This window comes from Sinocyclocheilus grahami, unplaced genomic scaffold (genome assembly GCF_001515645.1).
Source record: "Sinocyclocheilus grahami isolate Dianchi unplaced genomic scaffold, SAMN03320097.WGS_v1.1 scaffold355.1, whole genome shotgun sequence".
Lineage (NCBI taxonomy): Eukaryota > Metazoa > Chordata > Actinopteri > Cypriniformes > Cyprinidae > Sinocyclocheilus > Sinocyclocheilus grahami.
Window position 1 is genome coordinate 531,282 of NW_015505534.1, and position 24,879 is coordinate 556,160.

The window sequence follows — 24,879 nt, forward strand, 5'->3', positions numbered from 1 at the left end:
TTAGAAAGCCACTGGGATCACCTATCATCTCAAATGTGTCGTAATATTGTCCGGAGTAAGCAGCCTGATTGGATTTTGCTCATTAAAATGGCAGTTTTCTTTCATGTGCCCAACTGAGTTGCGCTTCAGGTCTCATGTGTCTAATCCCTGTTCCTTTGTTGTGTCTCTACAGCCATTGGTGTCCACCCTTCACATGAGTGGCATCCCTAAACACACATCTCGTATACCAGGATTTGACTACCAGCCCTTGGAAAGTGCACTAACAAGGAGTGCAAATGCCCCTTCATCTCATGTGACCACTTCTTCCTCCTCGTCTTCCTCCCGTGTGCCTGAAAGGGAGCGGGATAGGGATAGGGATCGGGATCGAGACAAGAGGAAGAAGAAACACAAGAGGAGGTCTCGGTCCAGGTCCCGCTCCAAATCCAAAACCAAGCACTCTTTGCCCAGTGCCTATCGAACCTTCAGGAGATCCAGGTAATGACTTTGGAGTTGTAACATATATTTCCAGCAACGATTTAAGCTGTTAAAAAAGAGCTTGTTAATTGCTAATGGCATGTACCTAGGGCTACATTTACTGAGATGTAATTATGTTTTTAAACTGCCTTTTCCACCTTTTTATCCATCCAAAAATGCTAATCTAAGTGGCCTTTTAAGTTAAATGTAAAATGTGGTTTTAGGGCTTAAAAGTTGGAATTAATCATTTGAACATTTCACTTCTTAAACTTAGAAGTACAGTTGCAGGAAAAAGTATGTGAACCCTGGGGTTTACTTTGAATTTCTGTATAAATTGGCCGTAAAATGTGATCTGATCTTCAACTAAGTCACAGATCTGCTTAAACAAATAAAACACAAACAATAAGTAGTTTTTATTGAACACACAGGGTAAACATTCAGTACAGGCTGGAAAGAGCATGTGAAACCTTCAATTTAAAGGGACAGTTCACATTTCTCACTTACTCACCCTCATGTCGTTCTAAGGCTGTCTGACATTTTTCGAAGAATGATATTTTGAAGAATGTTGATAACCGAGCGTTGACTTTCATCATATGGATTTAAAAAAAAAAAGACTCAGACATTCCTCAAAAATATCTTCTTTTAGGTTCTTCAGGAAAACTAAGATCATACAGGTTTGGAATAATATGAGGGTGGGACAATAGTAATAGAATTTCAATTTCTGTGAACTCTTTAAATTTAGGGTCTGTGTGCACCAAATGACTCCTGTAATTGCAGCTCAGATTTTCAGATAGGAAAATCAGGAAGAATTTAGGAGTAATTGTGACTTATTTGAAGAAGAAAAACTTTAATGATCAGTGTTTGCAGAAATCAATAGTAATAGTCCAAAGGTTCACATACTTTTTTCTGCATCTATATAAATAAATACATAATCTGGGGAGGGTGGCTTGTCAAAAGTTTTGTTCCCAGAAACTTGAGACAAGGATGCAATACCCCACCTCTAAACTTTTGTTCACCCCTCCGCCGCCATTATTTAATTTGTCCTCTTTATTGGAAATCAATGCCGATTTGTCATTATCTGCTGCTGAAGTTGCAGTAATTACAGTCCCCTCATCATGCCCGCCCTGACACGCCGTAATATAATTTCTGGAGATTAAATAATTTCGGCCCCAGCATGTAAATCACTTACAGTGTGTAAAAGGCCCCTCTTTCTTCTTTCTCTCTGTCCATCTTTCACAATCTCTGGGTCTTTTTTCTTGGTTATATTTCCATGCAAACTTGCCAAACAAGGGCAAAAAGTGTGGCTATAACTCAGATGAATTTGCTAGGTGAAATATCAGAAGGAGTATAATCGCTTCCTCTAATACGAGATAAGGAATATATACCATATTGACCCGAATATAAGACAATGTTTTTTTCTTGGAAATACAGCTGAAAAAACGCGGTCGTCTTATATTCAGGGTCTAGACTTTGACATGTCAATAATACACCCACAACAATGGATGGTGCCAAATACGCATAAAACGAGTGTGCCATGGAATACGTAATGTAATGCGTGTTGTAAAGATCGCGAGTAAAAACAAAAGCAAAAGAAAACCTTACAGCTGCATGAGTCATGACTGTCACGTTAGCCTGATGGGACCAAACTCCCTTTATGATTTTAAAACGTACCCAGTACAGTACCCAGATTTAAAGACTACAGTAAGATTAAACTTCTACTGTTAATAAGATTTTGGTAGGCTACTATTAGATGGATAGCCTAAATGTCCTAATTCAGATGGGCTACCTGTTTTGTTTTTTTAATTGTATATCAAAAAGTGTATATTTTTTTTAATGTGATTGTTGGTACATTTTACCAGTTTTTACCATACTTTCAAAACAAAAATTAAAATAGGAAAAATATGCAATATGAAAATAATTGAAGACAACATACTTTCAAAATTAAAATTAAAATAGGAAAAATATGCAATATGAAAATAATTGAAGACAAAATGTGTTTTACTGAGAAAAAAACAAGATTTGGTTTTTAAAAAGTATATTATTTTTTTACAAATATATATTTGTAGAATAAATCTAATGTCTGTGCAAGAGAAAGATTGAGATTTCTGGGCAGAAGCTCTTCTTAAACTACTAATCTAGTTTGGCTGAGCCCCTGTGCAGCTCTGTAGATATTGCCTTGGCTTTAGCCATGTTCTCCAGCTAAGAGCTGTATGAGAAATCGTCCTATCCCTGGTGGTTTTCTTATTCATCTGTTATTGAACTGCAGTTCATCCGCTTACTTCATAGGCTTTGCACTGCTGCGCAGAACGCAGCGTCTGCATTAAGATGACAATCCCATCTTCTATCGGGTACAGCCCTATAGTGGCCTTCCAGTGTTGCCCTTTCCCATTAGCTCTCAGGTGACCTGAGATAATGAGTGTCTGGAGTGGCACTACACCTTTGTTCTCACTCACCGTCTGTTATCTCCTTCCACAACCGTGCCGTTAGTAGACATGTACGTTTCTCAAGCCAGACATGTGACCTTGTGGTTTTGACCTTGTTCCCTGATTGCTGTTGAGCGGAGGAGGGCATTTAGACCACGAGTGTTTGTTTTAAAGCAGGTCAGCTCGTGTTTGGACCGAGTCCTGGTCAAGTGTGTCTGAGCATCACAACTTCAGTATAGGAAATGAGTGTTAAAGTGTTCAGCTGTCACCTTTTGTACTCTTCTCCAGTAATTGCCGTTCTTGGCGAGCTGATTTTGAATTTAAGAGGAATTTAATAAACTATTTGTCATGTAGTCTTGAGAATATGGAGGTAAAGAGCTAAAGTGCATGTCAAGTTTTCAAATACAAGGAAGCAGGTTTTAAAGAGTGTTTTTAGATTTAGATCTGATTTTTATTTATAAGCTATGGGTATTACATTTTCAGACACTGCAGGCCAAACCACTTAATGCACAGACTCAATTCAAACTTTTTGACTTAACTTTGACTTGACTTAAATTGGTAAAATATTTACCATTTTTCAAATCTAACCAACATCATTTGCACACTGAATCTCCTGTGTTCACCAAGGCTTGATTAAAAATACAGTTTCTAGGGTGTTGCAGTGAAAACAGTAATATTGCATTAATATTACAATTTAAAACAACTGTTTTCTAATTGAATATATTTTAAAATGTCTTCAGTGTCACACGATTCTTCAAAAATCATTCTAATATGCTGATTTGGTGATCAAGAAACAACTAGATAACTTTTTATATACGTAACATTAGTAAGTTGTATAAATCAGACTTCTCCACAAACCTGAGCTTGTTGTTTTTTATTATAGCCTTCATTAATAACGAGCCCATATCTCAGTCTGTGACTCCGACGGTGAACATTGAATTAGTAATCCTAGGCCCAGAAGTGATTATAAAGCACCTACATTCTGACATCAAACATGACCAGTGTTATGCCTGTAATTTTAGTTACTGCTAATAATACCGGTCAATACTCATTTTTATTTGCTGCCTCCTGACACCTGACAGCTCTCGTCTCCATCCGGCTCGTCAACACCCGGGACCAGCCGCACATTTACTCTTAATGAGTATATCTGTCCAATGTAGCGGGGGGAAAAGAAAAATGAAATTCACACTGGACACAATTATAATAAATGGATGCAAATGTATTATGGTGGGGGAAAAAATACTTTCCTCTTCATCAAATAATATCTTTGACACCCCTGCAGCAGATTGTTAATGATTAGATTTAATATCTATTTTTCTTTCTTCTTCCTGTCTGTATAAATATATATTTTTCTTCTTTCTCTGCCTGTTCCTGACCCTCACATTTAAATTTCTCTACTTGTTTGAAGTGTGCGCGTGTGTGTGCGTGCGTGTGCGTGCGTGATATTTTAATTCACATTATCCTTCTGTGTGGGTATATACACATATGATTACATTTCAACTCTTAATAACAGCCCATCCATTTTGTTACTGGAATATGTTCGTCAACATTACAAGCAATTTCCAGGCTTCAGTGAGGCTCAATTTGTACTGTTATTGAACATTAAAAGTATGATGTAGTCATGCCCTGCAATGAATTAAACACACAATTCTTATTAAAATTAATTGGAATTTATATTTTATAGAATTTAAAAAAAAAATTGTGCCGCACAAGATGTTATTTTTACTCAGAATTTTATGTCAAATTCACAGCATCGTATACCGCAGTACTTGCTGTCAGATAAATCTGCTATAAATGTGCCTAGTTACTACCGTAACTCTTGACATTTATGACTCACTATTTGAGATCCACTCAGGTCTAGTGTCAGTCCCAGACGGCCTGCACTGGAGAACAGTGATCACTGATTTGCCCAAATTTTTGAGGTCCATGACATTTCTTCACTGTCTTTGCAGTGTTTACAGTGATGTCTGCTGTGTATGGCACATAAGTCTAGGACTGTCGAAGATAAAAAATATGATTCCTCATGACAGCTGTTTCAGTGATTTATGCCACATACTGGCAGGACATTTTATGTGCTGTTTTCCCAATAAATGATTACAACTTGCAGCATGTTTAATTATCATCAAAATTTAACAATGAAATCACACTGAAGAGCAAAGCATTAACTTTATCATTTTTATTTCCTGTTATTAAAGGAACACTCCACTATTTTTGAAAATAGGCTCATTTTCCAACTCCCCTAGAGTTAAATAGTTTAGTTTTACCGTTTTTAAATGGTGAGGCTCAATTTGTACTGTTATTGAACGTTAAAAGTATGATGTAGTCATGCCCTGCAATGAATTAAACACATAATTCTTATTAAAATTAATTGGAATTTATATTTTATAGAATAAAAAAAAAAATTGTGCCGCACAAGATGTTATTTTTACTCAGAATTTTATGTCAAATTCACAGCATCGTATACCGCAGTACTTGCTGTCAGATAAATCTGCTATAAATGTGCCTAGTTACTACCGAAACTCTTGACATTTATGACTCACTATTTGAGATCCACTCAGGTCTAGTGTCAGTCCCAGACGGCCTGCACTGGAGAACAGTGATCACTGATTTCCCCAAATTTTTTAGGTCCATGACATTTCTTCACTGTCTTTGCAGTGTTTACAGTGATGTCTGCTGTGTATGGCACATAAGTCTAGGACTGTCAAAGATAAAAATATGATTCCTCATGACAGCTGTTTCAGTGATTTATGCCACATACTGGCAGGACATTTTATGTGCTGTTTTCCCAATAAATGATTACAACTTGCAGCATGTTTAATTATCATCAAAATTTAACAATGAAATCACACTGAAGAGCAAAGCATTAACTTTATAATTTTTATTTCCTGTTATTAAAGGAACACTCCACTATTTTTGAAAATAGGCTCATTTTCCAACTCCCCTAGAGTTAAATAGTTTAGTTTTACCGTTTTTAAATCCATTCAACCGATCTCCGGGTCTGGCGGTAGCACTTTTAGCTGTAGCTTAGCATAGATCATTGAATCTGATTAGACTGTTAGCATCTCGCTCAAAAATGACCAAAGAATTTCTATATTTTTCCTATTTAAAACTTTACTATTCTGTACTTACATCAATGAGAAGTTGAGATTTTGTAGGCCGATATGGCTAGGAACTATACTCTCATTCCGGCGTAATAATCAAGGAACTTTGCTGCCGTACTATGTGTGCATGTTCCGCCTTCTGTAACTACAGAAGAGTCAAGTTTTAAATAGGAAAAATATAGAAACTCTTTGGTCATTTTTGAGCGAGATGCTAACGGTCTAATCAGATTCAAAGATCTATGCTAAGCTACAGCTAAAAGTGCTACCGCCAGACCCGGAGATCGGCTGAATTGATTCGAAAACGGTAAAACTCAACTGTTTAACTGGAAAGTTGGAAGATGAGCCTATTTTCAAAAATAGTGGAGTGTTCGTTTAATGTCATCCACACTATTGAAGGTTATTTCAAATTATTTTAAGTTAATTTAATGAAATGTAATTTAAAATTTTACTTTATGAAATAGATTCTGTTTACAATAATAGCCTTTCTTTAAGGTTCAAGAGCTCAACTCCTTTTTTAGAACTTTCTCTATCTGTCAAAAAGGTTTTGAAGAGGTAATAGAGAGCAAAGAGCAAAGGACCATCATCAACTGACAGTTAATTTAACGGCATCAAGAAGTCTAACCTGTTGGTTGATTTCTAGTGTTAAGTTGACCATGTTTTTTTCTTTTCAATCTCTTTTTCTCTCTCTCCTCTCTCAGGTCTCAGTCTCATTCCCCCAGCCGCAGAGACAGACAAGCACGCCCTTCAGACAGAAAGCGTGATGAGAGGGAGAAGGAGAGCTACGGTCCAAGCACCTACCGCCTTGGCAGCAACCCAGTGCTGGGCAGGAAGCGCTCCAGATCAAGGTGGGTTGGCACTTAGGCTATCAGGGCTTGTTGTTTTTTCTTGCTTTGTGACAAAAACAAAAAAATATTTTCTAAATGTATTTTATACACTACGTTTTAAAAATTTGAGGGTCAGTAATTTTTTTTTTATTCAGTAAGAAATTAATACTTCAGAAAAGATGCATTAAATTGAAACGTGACATTTAAATTGTAATAATATTTAACAGTACTCCTGTTTTTACTGTTTTTGATCAAATAAAAGCAGCTTTTGTGAGCATAGGAGATTAAAATACATTATTAAAAAAATTATCAACCCCAAACTTTTTAACTGCAGTGTACATATACAAACCTGTATCCAAAATATTTAGTTTTATAAACAGTGGGTATAGAAAAGAATCACCCCCTTTAAAGTAATCACATTTTGTTGCTTTGCAGCCTGAAATGAAGATGGACACAGTTTTTGTTTTATTCAGCTGTATTTACTCAGTACAACTTATAACATCCAAGTGAAAGATAGAACACCAACATGTCAGAAAATAAAAAAACAAAGTCACCGAGTTGGAAAAAGGATCACCTTGTGTCAGTATTTTGTTGAACCACCTTTTGCTTTAATTACAGCCTTTAGTCTGTTGGGATATGTCTCTACTAACTTTACACATCTAGACTTTGCTATATTTGCCCCCTTTTCTTTGCAGAACTAATCAAGTTCAGTTGTTCACCATCAAATTTGAAGGGGACCATATGTGGACTGCAGATTCCACAGATTTTCAATGGTGTTTAAGTTTGGGCTCTGACTAGGCCATACAAGGACATTCACCTTTTCCTCCTTCAACCACTGTGTGCCCAGTTTTGCTGTGTGCTTTGGGAAGGTAAACCTTCGTCCCATTGACAACTTTCTGGCAGAGGGCAGCAGATTTTCCTCAAAAATGTGTAATTTGCCTCATCCATTTTTCCTTCTATCCTGGCAAGTGTTCCAGTCCCTGCTGCAGAGAAACACCCCAGAACTGGATATCACCGCCTCCATGCTTTATTGTAGGAATGGTGTTATTTGGATGATGAGCTGTATTGGATTTCCACCAGACATATCGTTTAGTGTTGAGGCCAAATAATTCAATTTTAGTCTCATCTGCCTCAGAATCTTCAAGGTGTGTTTTGGCAAAGCTCAGTCGTGACTGCATGCGGCCTTTCTTGAGGAGTGGCTTTTTTCTTGCAACCCTCCCATACAAGCCACATTTGTGGAGAATTTGTGATATTATTGTCACATGCACACAATGACCACTCTTTGTCATAAATTCCTTCAATGGCTTCAGAGTTGTTGTAGGACTCTCGGTAGCTTCTCTGACCAGTTTCCTCCTGGCTCTTTTATCCAGTTTGGAGTGACATCCTGATCCAGGGAGGGCCTGTGTTGTACCAAATACCCTCCACTTCTTAATAATAGACTTCACTGATTGATAAAGCCTCTTTGTATCCATCACCTGACTTGTGCTGGAGGTCCTGGACATCTTGTTCAGATACATGGCATCGTGAATTCTATCAAATACCAACAGATAAAAAGTCGATACCTGACTGCCTCTGTTAGAAATCTTATAATGGGCCGTGGTTGGATCTTCCATCAGGACAATGATCCAAAACAAACATCAAAATCAACACAAAAATGTGTCAGGGAGTACAAAATGAAGCTTCTGCCATGGCCGTCCCTGTCCTCTGTAGAAATTAGTGGGGTGAACTGAAGAGAAAAAGCACCAACCTGAAGGATCTGGAGAGATTCTGTATGAAGGAATGGTCTCTGATCTCTTGTCTGGTGTTCTCCAAACTCACAGGCATTATAGGAGAAAACTCAGAGCTGTTATCTTGGGAATAATTGGGTTGCAATAACGGGTGCCAATAATTGTGGCCAATGTGAACTAGATAAAAACATTTATTTCATGATGAGATTTTCCCTCCACGTTCAATTGTTTTACTTCAATGATAGGTTAGAATTTTGTGAATTTTTTAATAAAAGATCAAAAGGATAAACGATGCAGATTTATCTTTGCTCATATTTACCAAGGGTGCCAATATTAATGGAGGGCACTATATATATATACAATTTTTATTTTTTTTAAAAGATTTACTGTGACTATAATATAATGACAGTAAGGAAGAACATGTGTTTGTATTAACGACAGCTGTGATATTGCCTCATTTTAAACCCTCTAGCTGTATATCATCACAAGGAGCAGTTTGGCTGATTGTCAGCATGCATGCTGCTGTTCACAGTGGGTAAAAAGTGCTTTCCTGGTGTTTCCCCAGAGTCTGCAGCAAACATGATCTTTTCATTCACTGTAATCCTTCTATTGAAGAGTCCTGTGAGACTCCACTCCATGACACGGTTATCATCACCCTTCCCTCTCTCTCATTTCCTCTGCCTTCCCGTTATTTTCTTACCAACACCTATAATGCTAAAGCACCACAGAAAGAGATGGTCATGGTGACTTCTCAGATCTCACCCGCCTTTTATGACATTGGTTTTTGTCTGAGCGGCCCATTCTCTCCAGTACTCTTTAAAGCTTAGCTGAGACGTTTCTCCATATTCTGCTGCCGAGGAGGTTGCAGAAAGCAAAGGCAAGCTTTTTACACATCTCCTACAAAAGAAAAAAAAAGTTCAGCATCTTTCAATACACCCTCGACCCTTTCTGGTTTGAACCGAGGGAAGAATTGAGAGCGATGGTTGGATCACTTACAGGGTTTTAGTGAGATCTGGTTTGTCAGTGATGATAGAAGCATCTCAGATGCAGAACCTCGCTTACATGCGAGCAGAGGAAGATTGAGTGCCTGTCTTAGACCAGGCAGCAGCTGTTGTCTTGGAAATATAGCATAACAGTCGGGTTACGGAAGTAAAATATCATTTATTCTCTCCATTGGAAAATATGTTTTTAACAAAATATGTAAATCTTTCAAGACAGAACAGCCATGAGCTCTGAGGTTAAGTGATGGTATGTGTCTGTAGAAACCGTCCTGTAAGTCACAGTGAGTCACTGCTTTATATTTTAAAGAAAGAAATGCTTTTATAGCCTAATTCTTTGTAAATAACTACACTATCTATTATTCTGAAGAGAGACTCATTATTTAGAAAAATTGTAATCCTATGTATTTGTATATTTGTTTGAAAATTATATTTTAAAATGCATTAGTATTTGTAATTGTTGTAAACTCGTAATCATGTATATGCGTGTATATATACAGGTGCATCTCAATAAATTAGAATGTCGTGGAAAAGTTCATTTATTTCAGTAATTCAACTCAAATTGTGAAACTCGTGTATTAAATAAATTCAGTGCACACAGACTGAAGTAGTTTAAGTCTTTGGTTCTTTTAATTGTGATGATTTTGGCTCACATTTAACAAAAACCCACCAATTCACTATCTTTTCCACGACATTCTAATTTATTGAGATGCACCTGTGTATATATATATAATAAATAAATATGTACAAATATGATTTTAAATATTATATATTTTATAATACCAGTTATGATTGTCATTGGCATTTGTTTTTTAAATGAACCTTTAACCCTTTAAACGTTTGCCTTTTTTATGATTAAAAGTTTCTGCTGTTCTGATTCATCTCAAGAGCTGAATGGCTTTGTTCATTGCTTAGAAATTTTATTAAATAATTATTTTTTAATCCCTTTTGAGAAAATTAATGGGGAAAAATGCATTCGGAAGTCACTGTTGAACTCCATACTGCTCTCCTGTCCAATAAGCTATAAGATAATCTTAATCATGCCAATCAGATAGGGTAGGTGAGAGGCCTTAAGTGTTTCTGTCTTTTTTGCGTGAACTTAGCTTGATTTTCCTGTACTGATTCAATTAGTCATAATAGTTTACGCCTCGGGTGGAATTCTTGGCATGTCTGCAGCAGCGCATTTTTAACCTCATTGTGTCTCCTAGGACTGCTTTGATCCACTCTCTCTTTTGCTACAGTGCCACAGGTAATTAGAGGTCACTATGCCCATTAACTGAAGTTGGGTGCGCCTTTAAAAATGTATTGTTCCAACTAAAGGACATGCCTGAGGTATTCAAATAAAATAATCATAAAGGGCCGTCTGGGAGATAAAGGCCCCTTGATAATATGGACTGTATGTGCTTTTTCTCTGGAGAGAGAGCACGTGCTGAGACTTTAATGTGTGTGTGAATGGCCTATTCCAGTCCCATCGCTGATGCAGAGCTGGATCAGGGGGTCTTGCTGAAGGGACGTGTGCATGTTTTAAGACTCCACAGTGTTACCTCCTGTCAAACAGTAACTCTCACTCCACTGCTTCGTCCACAGAGCCGCAAGAATGAAGGCTTTTTCAAAGTGACAATACTTGTATTGTGCATTATTTATATATTGTTGTTCTAACCTTATGACTTTCCATATTCTGTGGAACAAAGAAGGAAGAATTTTGTGAATGTCAATAAATTCAAAATAATTGTTCCAATGCAACAAAAGCATGTAGTGACTTAATATGTGAATTATGGTTTTAAAATAAAAAATTTTAAAAAAAAAAGCATCAGAAAAATGCAATACTCCAATATGTGTGCAATATTCCAAAGCTATACAATAACTTAGTGTGAGAAACAAGTCAAGGCAATTTTATTTATATAGTATATTTTATACACAGTGCTAATTCAAAGTGCTTCACATAACATTTTTTTTTTTTATAATGTAAACATAAAAAGGTTCAAAGAAATAATTAATGCATAAGAGAATTGAAGAAAATAATCAATAAATTCATTCATTTAAAAAATAAAAATAAACATGCCGTTATTAACCTAAAATGTTCCCCTCTCAAATCTTATTTGTCTGATGCATAACACCAGATTTGATTTAAATAAAAATGAATGGCAGTGTTTCTTGTAACCAAACATAATGCAGCAGATTTTGTTTTGAGCTGATCTATTTGTTTAACTTTTTTTTTTATTGTTTTTTTCTTTTTCTTTTTCCAGATCACCTCATGAAAAGAAGAAGAAGAAGGGTTCAAAGTCATCGCACCAATTTAAGGGTTCCTCCTGTTCGCCCTCAGCATCCCCTGACAGAGGCATAGCCATGGCCAGAGTTTCTGCAAGCCCCTCCCCTGCCACAAGCCCCGCCTCAAGCCTGGGGAGGTCCAGGTAAAGGGCATCTCTCTCTGGTCCAATTGCTCAACGATCAGTCAGCGTGAACCTCGCGAGAGAGCCACCCACCTTCTGAAGTTCGGTCTGCTTCAGTCAGAATCATAGATTTCAAGCATATTTTTCCCCACTTTGTTGCAATATTTATTTAAGCTTTGCCAAGAGCACTGCGTGTGAGACACAAAGACAGTCTGCGCTGTAGCTTTTTGATTTGGAAGTTGTAATGGTTTTAGGTGTGATTTGACAACTTGACTAATTACTTGTTGAACAAAGCATGAAAGCTTCAGACGCTCAAAATCAGCAATGATGACATTTTTATAAAATGGTTTGACAGCATAATATGCATGAACTGTACAATACATTTGTACATTACGGAGAGGTTTTGATTCGAAAACCTGAGAAAACACCACACTGCAAAGGGGGACTGACTTTTTTGTCTTCTCAAGTTCCATCAAAAAGATGCTCTAAACTCCCTCGGCCTTCAGTTGTTTTTGCTGCTGCTGCTTTACCTCCCACCGTGTGACTCTCTCTAGACTTTGTTTTTATTTGTGCAGTTGTGTCTCTTCCGGCATTGGGTGAATATTTCATGTCCTTCTTCTGGTCTGCGGTGGTTACGCAGTCACCAGTCGTCATGAATACTGTATTAAGGTGTTTTTCACAAACCGTGCCAATTGGCAGGGCTCTGTCTCACTTTCTCTTTCTTTTTGTTTGTCAAACAGGAATGGCTCTCAGGAGAAAGACAAGCAAGTGTCTTCCACTATTGTCTCTTCGGTGCAAAGCAAAATCACTCAGGTATGCTATTAAGACATTTTTAACTTCCATATAGCAACAAAGCTTTTGTGTAAACTAGGGCTTTCACTTGATTAAAATGTGTGAATTAATTAATTTCATTATATGCCGCTTAATTAAATGTAATCACAATTATATATATATATATATATATGTTGTTTTTTTTGCAGAGAAATGTCATCAAGTAAAGATATTAATGAAGACATTGCATTTTTTTATTTATTCACTCCGTATTATATAGGACACTGGAGATTTATCAGGACTACTTTCTGTGCCACTTTTTGACCCAAAAAAAATTTTTTCTATGAAAAATGCTAGATGGCAATACTTGCCCAGTCATTTATATAATATTAAATTAAATATAATATAATTCAGGGCCCATAAACCTTCAAACTTTAGGAATTTTTAAACTTTTTTCCCCCCAGAACTTTAAAAACAGGTCTCGACAAACTTTGCTTTCTAGTTAAAAATTATATGTAGAACATTCTCAGTTCATTTTAATTCTGCTTTTTAAAATTTTAATTAGAATTTTACATCAGCATTAAAGCATTATTTTTTATTCTATAGGACATTGAAGAGTTGTCAGAACTACTTTCTGCACCACTCTTTGACCATAAACATTAACTTTTATTACGGTTTTTCTATTTAAATGTGCTAGACGGCCGTAATTTACCATTGTGTTGCATCTTGCTGCTTTTACAGCATCTTTCAGCACCATATTAAAAGTTAAAGTAATTTCATTCTTTTTAAGAATGTGTCTTGACACCCTGCATTCTTTTCCATTCTTTAGCATTTTAATGCAACGTTCTATGCGAATGCCCTCTTGGACTGATGTTTTCAACTGGAGATTTGATTGCATTTTGTACATTAAGCAGTTTCGGGCCGAATTAATTTGTAAGGTTGAGGTTTCAAAATAAACCTCTAAACAGAATGCTTGAGAAATATCAATACAGTGCTGCCTTGCAAACACTGTAATAAGCTAAAAAACACAAAACTTTCCCTTCCTCTCCCGTTTTAATTCAGTGCCTAAGGGAAAAACAGACTGAAATTGTGTAGCAGAGCTGATGAGACCCTTAGATGCTTAGTAAGGCTTTAATATAGGTAATTTAGAGCCAGACGGTCTCAGTGGTTCATGTTTGCCGAGCCTTACGTGCTGAAACTGAAAAATACAGTTATTTGGTTTCATGACCCTGTCGCCAGGGGTGGTTATGTAGGTGTGTGTATGTTTATGGGAGAAAGAGAGCTTGTCGCTATCGCATGCTGATTCAATGCAGCTGTCAGTCCCTGCAGCTCTGTTATAATCTCTGGCCTTGTGCAGCGAGGATGAAATGCAGAGTGCACTTACTTTCCTTCCTTTTGCGTATTGTTAGAGCAGACGAAAGGTAGCTACTATGTGCATTAAAAAAAATGCAGTTGTGTCAGAGGGAAGAGGATGCGAGTAATGCATAATGTAAGAAGATAGACAAAGTACACCGTACTGTGTTTCACTTGCAGCCATCTGGTCTTCAACAAAAAGAGAAATCAGCAGGATAGCAGTCTTTTTATTCTCCCTCTCTCTACTAAAAAAGTCCACAGTCTTGACATGATTTCAGATCTTTTGGAAACCTAATTCACTTCCCTTTTCTCCCGGCGCATGAAATCAATTCTGACACCTCAGAACTGGGGCAGAACTTCCAGGGGGCAACATCTTGCAAAAACGATTTGGCTCTTATTAAAACCAGCAACTGCTGCTTGAAACAATGGAAGCATGGTTCACCTTGACAAATAACTACCAGCAGGAACTTCTGCAGGCCTGTGCATGCTTGCCTTTGTCCCAAGTTACCCCCTCTAGCCAAGGCAACGAAAGCTCTAGGCTACACGGACCACCCGTAGATCCTGCCGGTAGGGAAGCAGGTTTCAGCTTGGCTCAGTTTGATCCTTTGCCCGTAGCTCTACCTCATGCAACTATATTGGATCCTCCAGAGGAGAATGTTCCAGCGCAGACATGCACATCCCGACTATTGATAGAGGAAGAAGTGCTCTCATGAGGCACTCCGGTAGAGACTGGCGGGGTTTTTTTACAACCGGCAAAGGAAAAAGCTGTAACATTAAAGGCTGGGGAAGCGTGTTCTCGATCTTAACACTACTCCCCTGGGATTTTACGAACCCTCTATCTTCCTGTCAGACGAACAACAAGGGAGGCTGGTTTATAATTCTCCCTGAGGAACCCTATAGTCTCTTTTTCTTTTCTAGTGCACTGTGCTGTCCTCCCCATGTTTAAAATGTTGGTGCTCCTTTCTTATTTGCCACTGTTTAGCATGGACTGCGTGTGAAGGGTGGCAGGTGACTGATGGTTTGATTAGGAGGGGTTTATGGGTTGCAAGGTTATGAGAACATTACTGTTGTCGTGTGCAAGATGAGAAACCTAAAAGCTTTGCGTTCCCGAGTACCCCCTACTGTGACTCTGGGTGAAAAGACATCTCTTGTACTAACTGATGTGATCAACATGTGGAGGGTCCTCATGGTATAGTAACAACACTAAAATTATACTGTATCGTAGCTGTGTCTTTCTCACCTAACCTTAGGGCTCTGAATGTTGGAGAAACCTTACACTGAATCCAGTACAAGCTGAAAATTCTAAAACATTTTTTATTTTATAAATTGCATCGTGCAAAAAGTGCAAAAAAATCTTACCAATCTGTGAGCTTTCCACACAAGGAACCTTTGAAGAATCCTGGAAATCACCTAGCCCAAAACCATCTCTAACCAACAACTACTCATGCAGTGCTAGCAAGAAAGTATGAACACCATCACCATCAGGTGATTGTAGATGAGAAGACATCACCTTGTTTGGCCTTTTGTATGGAGCCAGATCAGCCTCAAAAATAATACATTTACAAAACAAAATTCATAAATGCACAGCACAATTTACATTTAAAAAATCTGATTCGTAAATTCAAAACACAATTCATAAATACACAAGTAAAAGCATAAATATTTATCCAAATGCTCACACAAATGCATCTTACCTAAATAAATTAAAATGTTTACACAAATATGTATATATCAAGTTCTTGAATTAATTTCCATCACATACAGTATATGAATAATGTTGCATGTGTTTATGGATAGTTGAATCTGCATTTGCAAATCGTCACACGTGCGTAGAGATCATGGAACAATGCACGGTACAAGCTCAGCATTGAGCTTCTCGAGTCTGTTCAATAAGGAGCGTTTTGATTGTTGAATTAAAAGCTCACCGCGATTGGCTGAACGGAACATCCTCCAAAAAAATTATATTTATGAATCTTAACCTGTCCGGAAGGTCTCAAAAATACCGCACATAAATTCAAAGCAGTCCACGCACGTGTGACGATTTGCAAATGCAGATTCAACGATCCATAAATACATGTAACATCATTCATAAATTAATTCAAGAACTTGATATATACATATTTGTGTAAGCGTTTTAAATTTATTTAGGTAAGATGCATTTGTGGGAGCATTTGGGGGAAGTATTTATGCTTTTACTTGTGTATGTATGAATTGTGAATTTACGAATCGGATTTTGTACATGTAAATTGTGCTGTGCATTTATGAATTTTGTTTTGTAAATGTATTATTTTTGACGCTGATCTGGCTCCATATTTTGTGGACACCAGAGGGAAAACGAAAGGGAGAAAGACCAAAAAGCACCTGTCACTGAACAGTGGAAGCGTTTACACAAATATGTATATATCAAGTTCTTGAATTAATTTCCATCACATACAGTATATGAATAATGTTGCATGTGTTTATGGATAGTTGAATCTGCATTTGCAAATCGTCACACGTGCGTAGAGATCATGGAACAATGCACGGTACAAGCTCAGCATTGAGCTTCTCGAGTCTGTTCAATAAGGAGCGTTTTGATTGTTGAATTAAAAGCTCACCGCGATTGGCTGAACGGAACATCCTCCAAAAAAATTATATTTATGAATCTTAACCTGTCCGGAAGGTCTCAAAAATACCGCACATAAATTCAAAGCAGTCCACGCACGTGTGACGATTTGCAAATGCAGATTCAACGATCCATAAATACATGTAACATCATTCATAAATTAATTCAAGAACTTGATATATACATATTTGTGTAAGCGTTTTAAATTTATTTAGGTAAGATGCATTTGTGGGAGCATTTGGGGGAAGTATTTATGCTTTTACTTGTGTATGTATGAATTGTGAATTTACGAATCGGATTTTGTACATGTAAATTGTGCTGTGCATTTATGAATTTTGTTTTGTAAATGTATTATTTTTGACGCTGATCTGGCTCCATATTTTGTGGACACCAGAGGGAAAACGAAAGGGAGAAAGACCAAAAAGCACCTGTCACTGAACAGTGGAAGCAGAATTGAAGACCCTAAACCACACCTGGGACACCATTCTGAAGCTGGCCTAAAACAGACAGGACTAAAGGGCCATGAAGAAGACGACTAAATGACAGAGTCAGAACGTTTTTTTAAAAACGTGGGGTGAGTTCAGAGTGATATTGGATGTGAGATTTCAAAATTGCTTTTAAATGGCCTGGGCCTGTGATTGAAGTACCTTCTCCTTGTACTGAAAGTGGGGTGATCCTCTGAACTCTGAAAATATAGGTACAAATGTGGGTTATCTGTTAGATTGGTTTGAGGTCTGGATCCAAATAGCTACAGAGGAAGCAGCCGACTGCAAAAAGCAGTCCTCAGTCCCAATTACAACTAGCTATTTTTTTGGTCATTTGATGTCAGAAAGCAACTCTTAGGTTTCCATCGAGCAAGAGTAGAGTTAGGCGGCCACATTTTCAGATGTCCTCAGACTATAGCCAGCAGTCGTCTCATAATGAGACATAACGAGAGAGCCCTTTATCCCAGCTTAGGGCTGTCACTCTAATGTACTGGACCAACACTATGATTAGAGAGATATTCTCATTGGTTCTTCGTCTTTTAGCAATGTATATGTGTTCGAGTAGTGTGGGAATTTTAATTGAATTAGTCACACAATACAGAAAGTTGATGTGGAATTTGAAGTGCATTTTTAGGTTTATTCTGGATGGCACACAAACCTGGTGGGTGGTGATGTGCAAGATTCCCCAACCCAGACCCTGATTTAGTCAGTTTTAGTCAGTCTCTGTACACTATTTAATGCCATCCATGTAATTTTGTGGTTTCACTTCCCCAGAACGACTTTCATGATGATTTCACCCTATGAAGTACAACAGCAGACCCTTCTCTCTAGAGGCACGTTGGTCCTTGCCTGTGTTGTTTGTGCTTTTCTTGACCACTTGTTTGTTTAATGATTAATTCTGCAGGGGTTTTATTGGAAATTCAGGGTTAATAACTTTCCTTCGACTGGACGAGGGGGTGGAAGGCAGCGGTGACTTTAATTCTGCAAACGTCAATGAACAAACCTTGCTCCTATGACAACCGTGCAATTCAGCCACCTGTTTCGAAAGATTATTTTACTGATTTGATATGTAATGCCAAGTTGAGCTGCTTTCAAATTTGAAAGCAGTAAAGAACCTTGAAGTGATTTTATGCTGGTGGCACAGAAAGGCATCATTATAAGGGAAACAGGCCGAAATGTATTTTATTAGTATTTTAAAGTAATATGATATATTATTGGAATATTGTTTTTATGTAATCAACATTATAGAGCTTAACTTCTACTGAACCCACAATATTTCAATAATATTTTTTTATTTTTTTGTGGAGATTCCTTGATGGAAATTCCATTTCTATGAAATCAGTGAGACCAATTAAGTGCATATTCATTGAGCAAATGTTTATTCAAGTGCCAAGCTGTTAGATCTCTGGTGTCACACTCTCCCTATGGGCTCTTAGCATGCAACTGGCCTTGGGTAAGGTAACCTGAGCCACATAGAATGAGGGGAGGCATTTGAAGAGCAGGAATCCAGCTATTTGCCGATGGCCTTCTCTTCTATAGGATGCCACTAGACATCCGTATGCATATTTAGCACGTTGGATTCTCATGCATACAAAGCCAGAAGCCAATCTGAATTTCAAATTGCGAAAGTTGTCTGCAAGCATATGGATTTGTGTTTTGGTTTTCTTGTTTTGTGTTTATACTATGATTAGTTTCTCTCACAAACTCTCCCAGCTCTGCTCCCCTACGAATACTGTAACTTTTTCTCCATTTCTTCTTGCTTGTAGGACCTCATGGCGAAAGTGCGAGCAATGCTTGCTGCCTCCAAAGGCCTTCAGCCGAATGCCTCCTGAGAGAGTTCCACCACATCCAGACAGGATCAGTCTCCAGCTACATCTCGCAAGGTAGCAACAGACTTCTGGCTAACTACTGGACCGCTGTTCGCCTGACAAGCTGCACAATGCTGGATGCTTTTATCCCTTTATGAATGCCTGTTTGGATCTGGCGTTAGATGTTTGTATTTCGCCTCCAGATTAGTATTAGGCATGGAGGTCTGCTTTATTTCGAAGGTGCAGGTGGAACCCAAGCAGGTGAAGAAAGAACGAAACCAGCAGCAGATGGTGGAGCCTCAGTCCTGCTGTGTGTTTTTGCTGTAAAGCAACATGTAGAGAGTATTAAAGGCGTAATTCCTTGGATGCAACTGAGAACGTTCTTTCCTTTGTAATGTTGTGTCTGCCAGAAGGACACCGTTATATCCTTCTGTGAAGGATAAGGCTGTTTATTTCTCTCCTGGCTCCTTTTTTCCTCTCTGTCTCTGAGCTCTTTTCAACATGAAGTTGTCAGCTTTCTCGGTTGTTTTTTTTTTCTTTGAATATGTGGCCTTCAGTTTTTGATTTCTAAGTTTGTACAGGCCTAATTTTGGAGCTATTTTGGAAAACCATCAATAAAGTTTGAATTATGGAACATGAGTGTGGTTGCCTTACTTTCCGCAAGTGAAATCTCGTCATCTTCGCCTTTTGCTCCGTCTGTTTTTCATTTCCTGCACCTGCGAGCTCTGGCCCTTCGACCGTCGGCGCATGTACTGCATCCCAGCATGCACTCTGCATGATAATTAGGCCCCATGTTCTGCTGAAGAGTCCATATGAGTGGGGTTCTCAAGAGGGAGAGAGCGAACGGTGGGAATCATGGTCCATTTTAAATTAGCCTTTAATCTTGTTGCAGTTCTGCCAGCAGAAGCAATGCGGGGAGTCTCATTTGGTCCTACAAGAGAGCAAAATGGACTGGTTAGAGATCCCTGGAGCAGGTCGGTCTCATCCAAACCCATATTTACACTCACTACAAACTCTCTTGACATGGCGAACTTAACATGTTCAGATTATGCAAAGTCCAATTCAAGTGGGGTTTTCCTGGAAAGGCACAGAGGAAGTGTTTTTTGCCAAAAAATAAATTTTAAAATGTCCATCTGGCATGCTTTTTTTGATCATCGTTTTCATTGTTCACTCTGTCCTGTATGTTCAGCTAAACCTGCACAATTTAATCAAGGCACTTCATTTACTCAAGTCATTTTTGATTTGCATTATATCAAAAAAAATGTATCATTTGTAAATTGATGCTTAAATGTTCCATAATTGCACCAATCGCAATAATCATAATGCTACGTGCTTTTGAAAAGGGCAGCTTTGAACTAGACTTAATAGTAGACCCTGCATTTGTATTACTCTTATGTTTGAATTGTAACAATTCTCGTTGCACAGTTGTTTGGATCTTATGGGTTAAATTTTATTTTATTTAATTTGTCAAATTAATTACTTTTTCTTTGCTTTCATGTATTTTTGGTCAGTAACGAAACAAATTACATTGAAAAAATATATTAAAATAATATTTTAATTATTATTAAATTACTATGTAGCAAAAAAAATCAATAATTGTTATTTATTAATATTTTGTCTATTTCTTATAAATATGTATTTAATTATTAGTAGCAGTAGTAGTATATAATGTGTCTTCATTTCAATAGGCTTGAAAAAGCCAAGTGTTTCTAAAATGAAATTCATGCTTTACAAAGGCTTTGTTGTGAACTGAGCCTGTGTTAAGTGAGCCATTCACTTTGAAACAGACCTGAATGTCTATTCCTGATGGCCTTCTTCCCTTCTAGATTTCCATTATTCTGTTTATTATTTGTATCCTTTTATCAAATTCACTACACACTGAGTCTTGGAAATAAAAGGCTTTGCTAGAGTTGCAGTTTAGTTTGTCGCTGTTTGCTGGAGTACAATATTTCATTGCGACACGGTTGTTAAGGGCAATTTTCACGCCAGGTCTTTATAGGCAATTAATTAATTATAATCATTAAATGGAACCGAAATTAGCTGGATTGAAAACGAAGGTACCATCTCTGGAGGGCTGTTTTTGGCATCGACACTGACCTGTTGTCAGAGCCGGTACACAGAAGATGGGTCGTGAATGAGGCTACTTGCAGGCTGGGAAATCTTTTTTTTCTTTCTCGCCCGAGAGTCTGTGTTCATCATTACACACCAGCAATCTGCTCAGCCAAAGCGAGTAAACACATAGCTCATTTTTGGCCAAGGCTTCACTCATTCCAGGCTTGTAATAGCCGCAATATTCCCTCCAATAACTGGATTTATATGCAATTAAATGCACCTCATAACATCGATTTGATTCCGAAGGGCTGCATTCAAGGTTTCGCCCACTCACACTGTCTTGAGTTTTTGTGTATGACAAATAGAATGGCTGTGTGGTACCAAGAAGTCACTTACAGGGCAGAATGAGGAGGCCAGGGGTCTCATTTATAAACATTGCGTACGCACAAAATGGGCATAGAAATTGCATACGCAATTTTCCACGCACATATCGGTATTTATAAAAAAAAACTTATATAAATATGTACGCTCCATACGGACACTAGACCATGCGTACGCACTCTTTTTTTCCTGGAGTGAGAAAAGTAATGAAGTAAACAACGATTTTAAACTCTTGTTTTCATTTCGATATACACATTTACATTAAATATTTCACTCTCATTAATAGAGATAAGCACTGAAATTACAAAGTCAGTACGCAGAAGTTAAACAAAAATTATATGAATTTAGACATATTTAGTGGATGAGCTTGATCACTTTTCCTTTGCCATGCTATGTTTTAATGACAGCGAGGAGTGCTATAGGTGCACACTAATTCATCTTTAAACTAAACTGCAGATCTCAAGTTGTGAGAAAATGTTTTTAGTGAGATCAATGATCAATGATGTGCACTTACTTCGATGGCAGACACTGCTGGAGTCAGTGATCGAACGGTCCATTGTCCGGTTTGAATGGCTCCAATGATAGCATACTGTACAACCACAGCTGCATGTGTTGATGCCATGTGAAGGCATCTCCACAACTTTTTTGAAGAATACCACTGTATTTGAAGAATACAACTTGAAGAAAATGGTAATTTGCATGTTTCCTTTTAAAATAGGCTAGTTTGTCAATTCTATTTACACTGCAATAAATATAGGCTAAAAATAGCTAAAAAATAATTAAATAGACTAGAATAATTAAATAGCTGCATAAATTAAATTTGATTTGAATTTTTTTAAACAACTGAAATACTATTTGGCCAGTGGAAAAGAATGAGATCAACTCTATTCTAAAAAATTTGACTATTTTAAACAGTTTTGTTTTTATGGATTTTGATATACTTATGCTAAAACATAACAAGGATACTGGATGATTTTTAGCAATAAAAATTGTGTATGGCACAAATCCCATTTATATTTCATATTTCCTTTCCTTTGACGGAATTAAACATGGTGTCACATGGATGGGAATATGCATGGAAATTATATGCAGATGAGGTTATACATAGTAAAACTAGGCGTTGTAAGCTCCCTAGTTTGTCAATTCTATTTACACTGCAATAAATATAGGCTAAAATTTTTTATTTTATTTAATAATTAAATAGCTGCATAAATTAAATTTGATTTGAATTTTTTTAAACAACTGAAATACTATTTGGCCAGTGGAAAAGAATGAGATCAACTCTATTCTAAAAAATTTGACTATTTTAAACAGTTTTGTTTTTATGGATTTTGATATACTTATGCTAAAACATAACAAGGATACTGGATGATTTTTAGCAATAAAAATTGTGTATGGCACAAATCCCATTTATATTTCATATTTCCTTTCCTTTGACGGAATTAAACATGGTGTCACATGGATGGGAATATGCATGGAAATTATATGCAGATGAGGTTATACATAGTAAAACTAGGCGTTGTAAGCTCCATTATATGGTGATTTCAGGGAGGAGTCGGGGTGGAGATGCACGTACGCACAATCTTCCCCTGACTGGGATTGCAGGTTCTGGCGTACGCATGGTTTTATAAATCTGAAAACGTTTGAGTGTACGCAAAATCTAGCTTTTGTGCCTATGTACACTTTTAGGATGAAATCTACGTTGAGTTTTATAAATGAGACCCCAGGTGTTTTGCTAACTTTATAAGATTTGGGAACTACTGGCTTCAGTCTGGTCCAGTGAAATGCTGAAAGGAACAGCCTCCTGCAAGGGAAAAGGTTTGTTGATTTATCAATTGATCTTTTGGTGACTTTTTTGCAAATTCAAAGGAAAGTACATGCAAAATTTACTATCTAAAGTCAAATGAACTTAGGTTGGGTTGAGAATGATGTTTCATGGCCTGTTCTTAAGTTTTATTTCCCTTTGCTATAGGGTGCCCATTTTCCCGGACACGTCCTGGCCAGGATTTCTCTATTGCCTAAAATATCCAAGTTTGGGCTTTGTTTGCATTGCGCAGACTGATCGGTGTTATGACATCAAAATACCGTGAGAGTTATAGAGAGCAGATGTCTCCCATACTTTAGAATCGCACTCACTGTACTGTCATGCAACAATCAGTCTGTGCAGCACTGCTTCAAGTCAAACTTACCTAATATGTACGCGTATTCACTTCCAGGAAATCTCTAAAATGGATAAAGGTATCCAGCTATCATAGCCAAAGCAATCTCTGCTGTAGCTAAACTGAGTAAAAAACAAAACAAAAAAAAACATTTGGACTGATGAAACGTGAAGACAATAAACACAAGATTACGACAATATAAAGTTTGTGTTATTCAACAATTTGTCTCCTCCGCATCACCCTGTAGCGTCATTTTGGAGAGTATCAGCTGGATGTAAATAACATATGCTGTTCTGTGTCAGCTGCATCACGCCGGATCTGTTTCCTACTATGATTTGATCTGAACGGAAACATATCCGTGTATAGCGTATCCATGTGACGCAGCTGACACAGAACAGCATACGCTGTTTACGTCCAGCGGATATTCTCCAAAATGGCACCAGGGTGATGCTGAGGAGACGAATTGTTGAATAAAGTCTTTTTTTTTTGATTTCAGGGAGGAGTCGGGGTGGAGATGCACGTACGCACAATCTTCCCCTGACTGGGATTGCAGGTTCTGGCGTACGCATGGTTTTATAAATCTGAAAACGTTTGAGTGTACGCAAAATCTAGCTTTTGTGCCTATGTACACTTTTAGGATGAAATCTACGTTGAGTTTTATAAATGAGACCCCAGGTGTTTTGCTAACTTTATAAGATTTGAGAACTACTGGCTTCAGTCTGGTCCAGTGAAATGCTGAAAGGAACAGCCTCCTGCAAGGGAAAAGGTTTGTTGATTTATCAATTGATCTTTTGGTGACTTTTTTGCAAATTCAAAGGAAAGTACATGCAAAATTTACTATCTAAAGTCAAATGAACTTAGGTTGGGTTGAGAATGATGTTTCATGGCCTGTTCTTAAGTTTTATTTCCCTTTGCTATAGGGTGACCATATGTGCCCATTTTCCCGGACACGTCCTGGCCAGGATTTCTCTATTGCCTAAAATATCCAAGTTTGGGCTTTGTTTGCATTGCGCAGACCGATCGGTGTTATGACATCAAAATACCGTGAGAGTTATAGAGAGCAGATGTCTCCCATACTTTAGAATCGCACTCACTGTACTGTCATGCAACAATCAGTCTGTGCAGCACTGCTTCAAGTCAAACTTACCTAATATGTACGCGTATTCACTTCCAGGAAATCTCTAAAATGGATAAAGGTATCCAGCTATCATAGCCAAAGCAATCTCTGCTGTAGCTAAACTGAGTAAAAAACAAAACAAAAAAAAACATTTGGACTGATGAAACGTGAAGACAATAAACACAAGATTACGACAATATAAAGTTTGTGTTATTCAACAATTTGTCTCCTC

General features: G+C 37.5%; 1 protein-coding gene across 1 annotated transcript in view; it reads left to right on the plus strand.

Annotated features, from left to right (window-relative positions):
- sfswap (splicing factor SWAP) overlaps nt 1–19,572 on the plus strand; it is a 109,038-nt gene extending 89,466 nt beyond the window's left edge. The window contains exons 14-18 of the mRNA XM_016229603.1: nt 173–474; nt 6,676–6,822; nt 11,773–11,937; nt 12,657–12,729; nt 18,897–19,572. Coding sequence (XP_016085089.1) covers nt 173–474; nt 6,676–6,822; nt 11,773–11,937; nt 12,657–12,729; nt 18,897–18,962 — 753 coding nt within the window. The 3' untranslated portion in view covers nt 18,963–19,572. The remainder of the gene's footprint in view (nt 1–172; nt 475–6,675; nt 6,823–11,772; nt 11,938–12,656; nt 12,730–18,896) is intronic.
- The last annotated feature ends 5,307 nt before the right edge of the window (nt 19,573–24,879 follow it).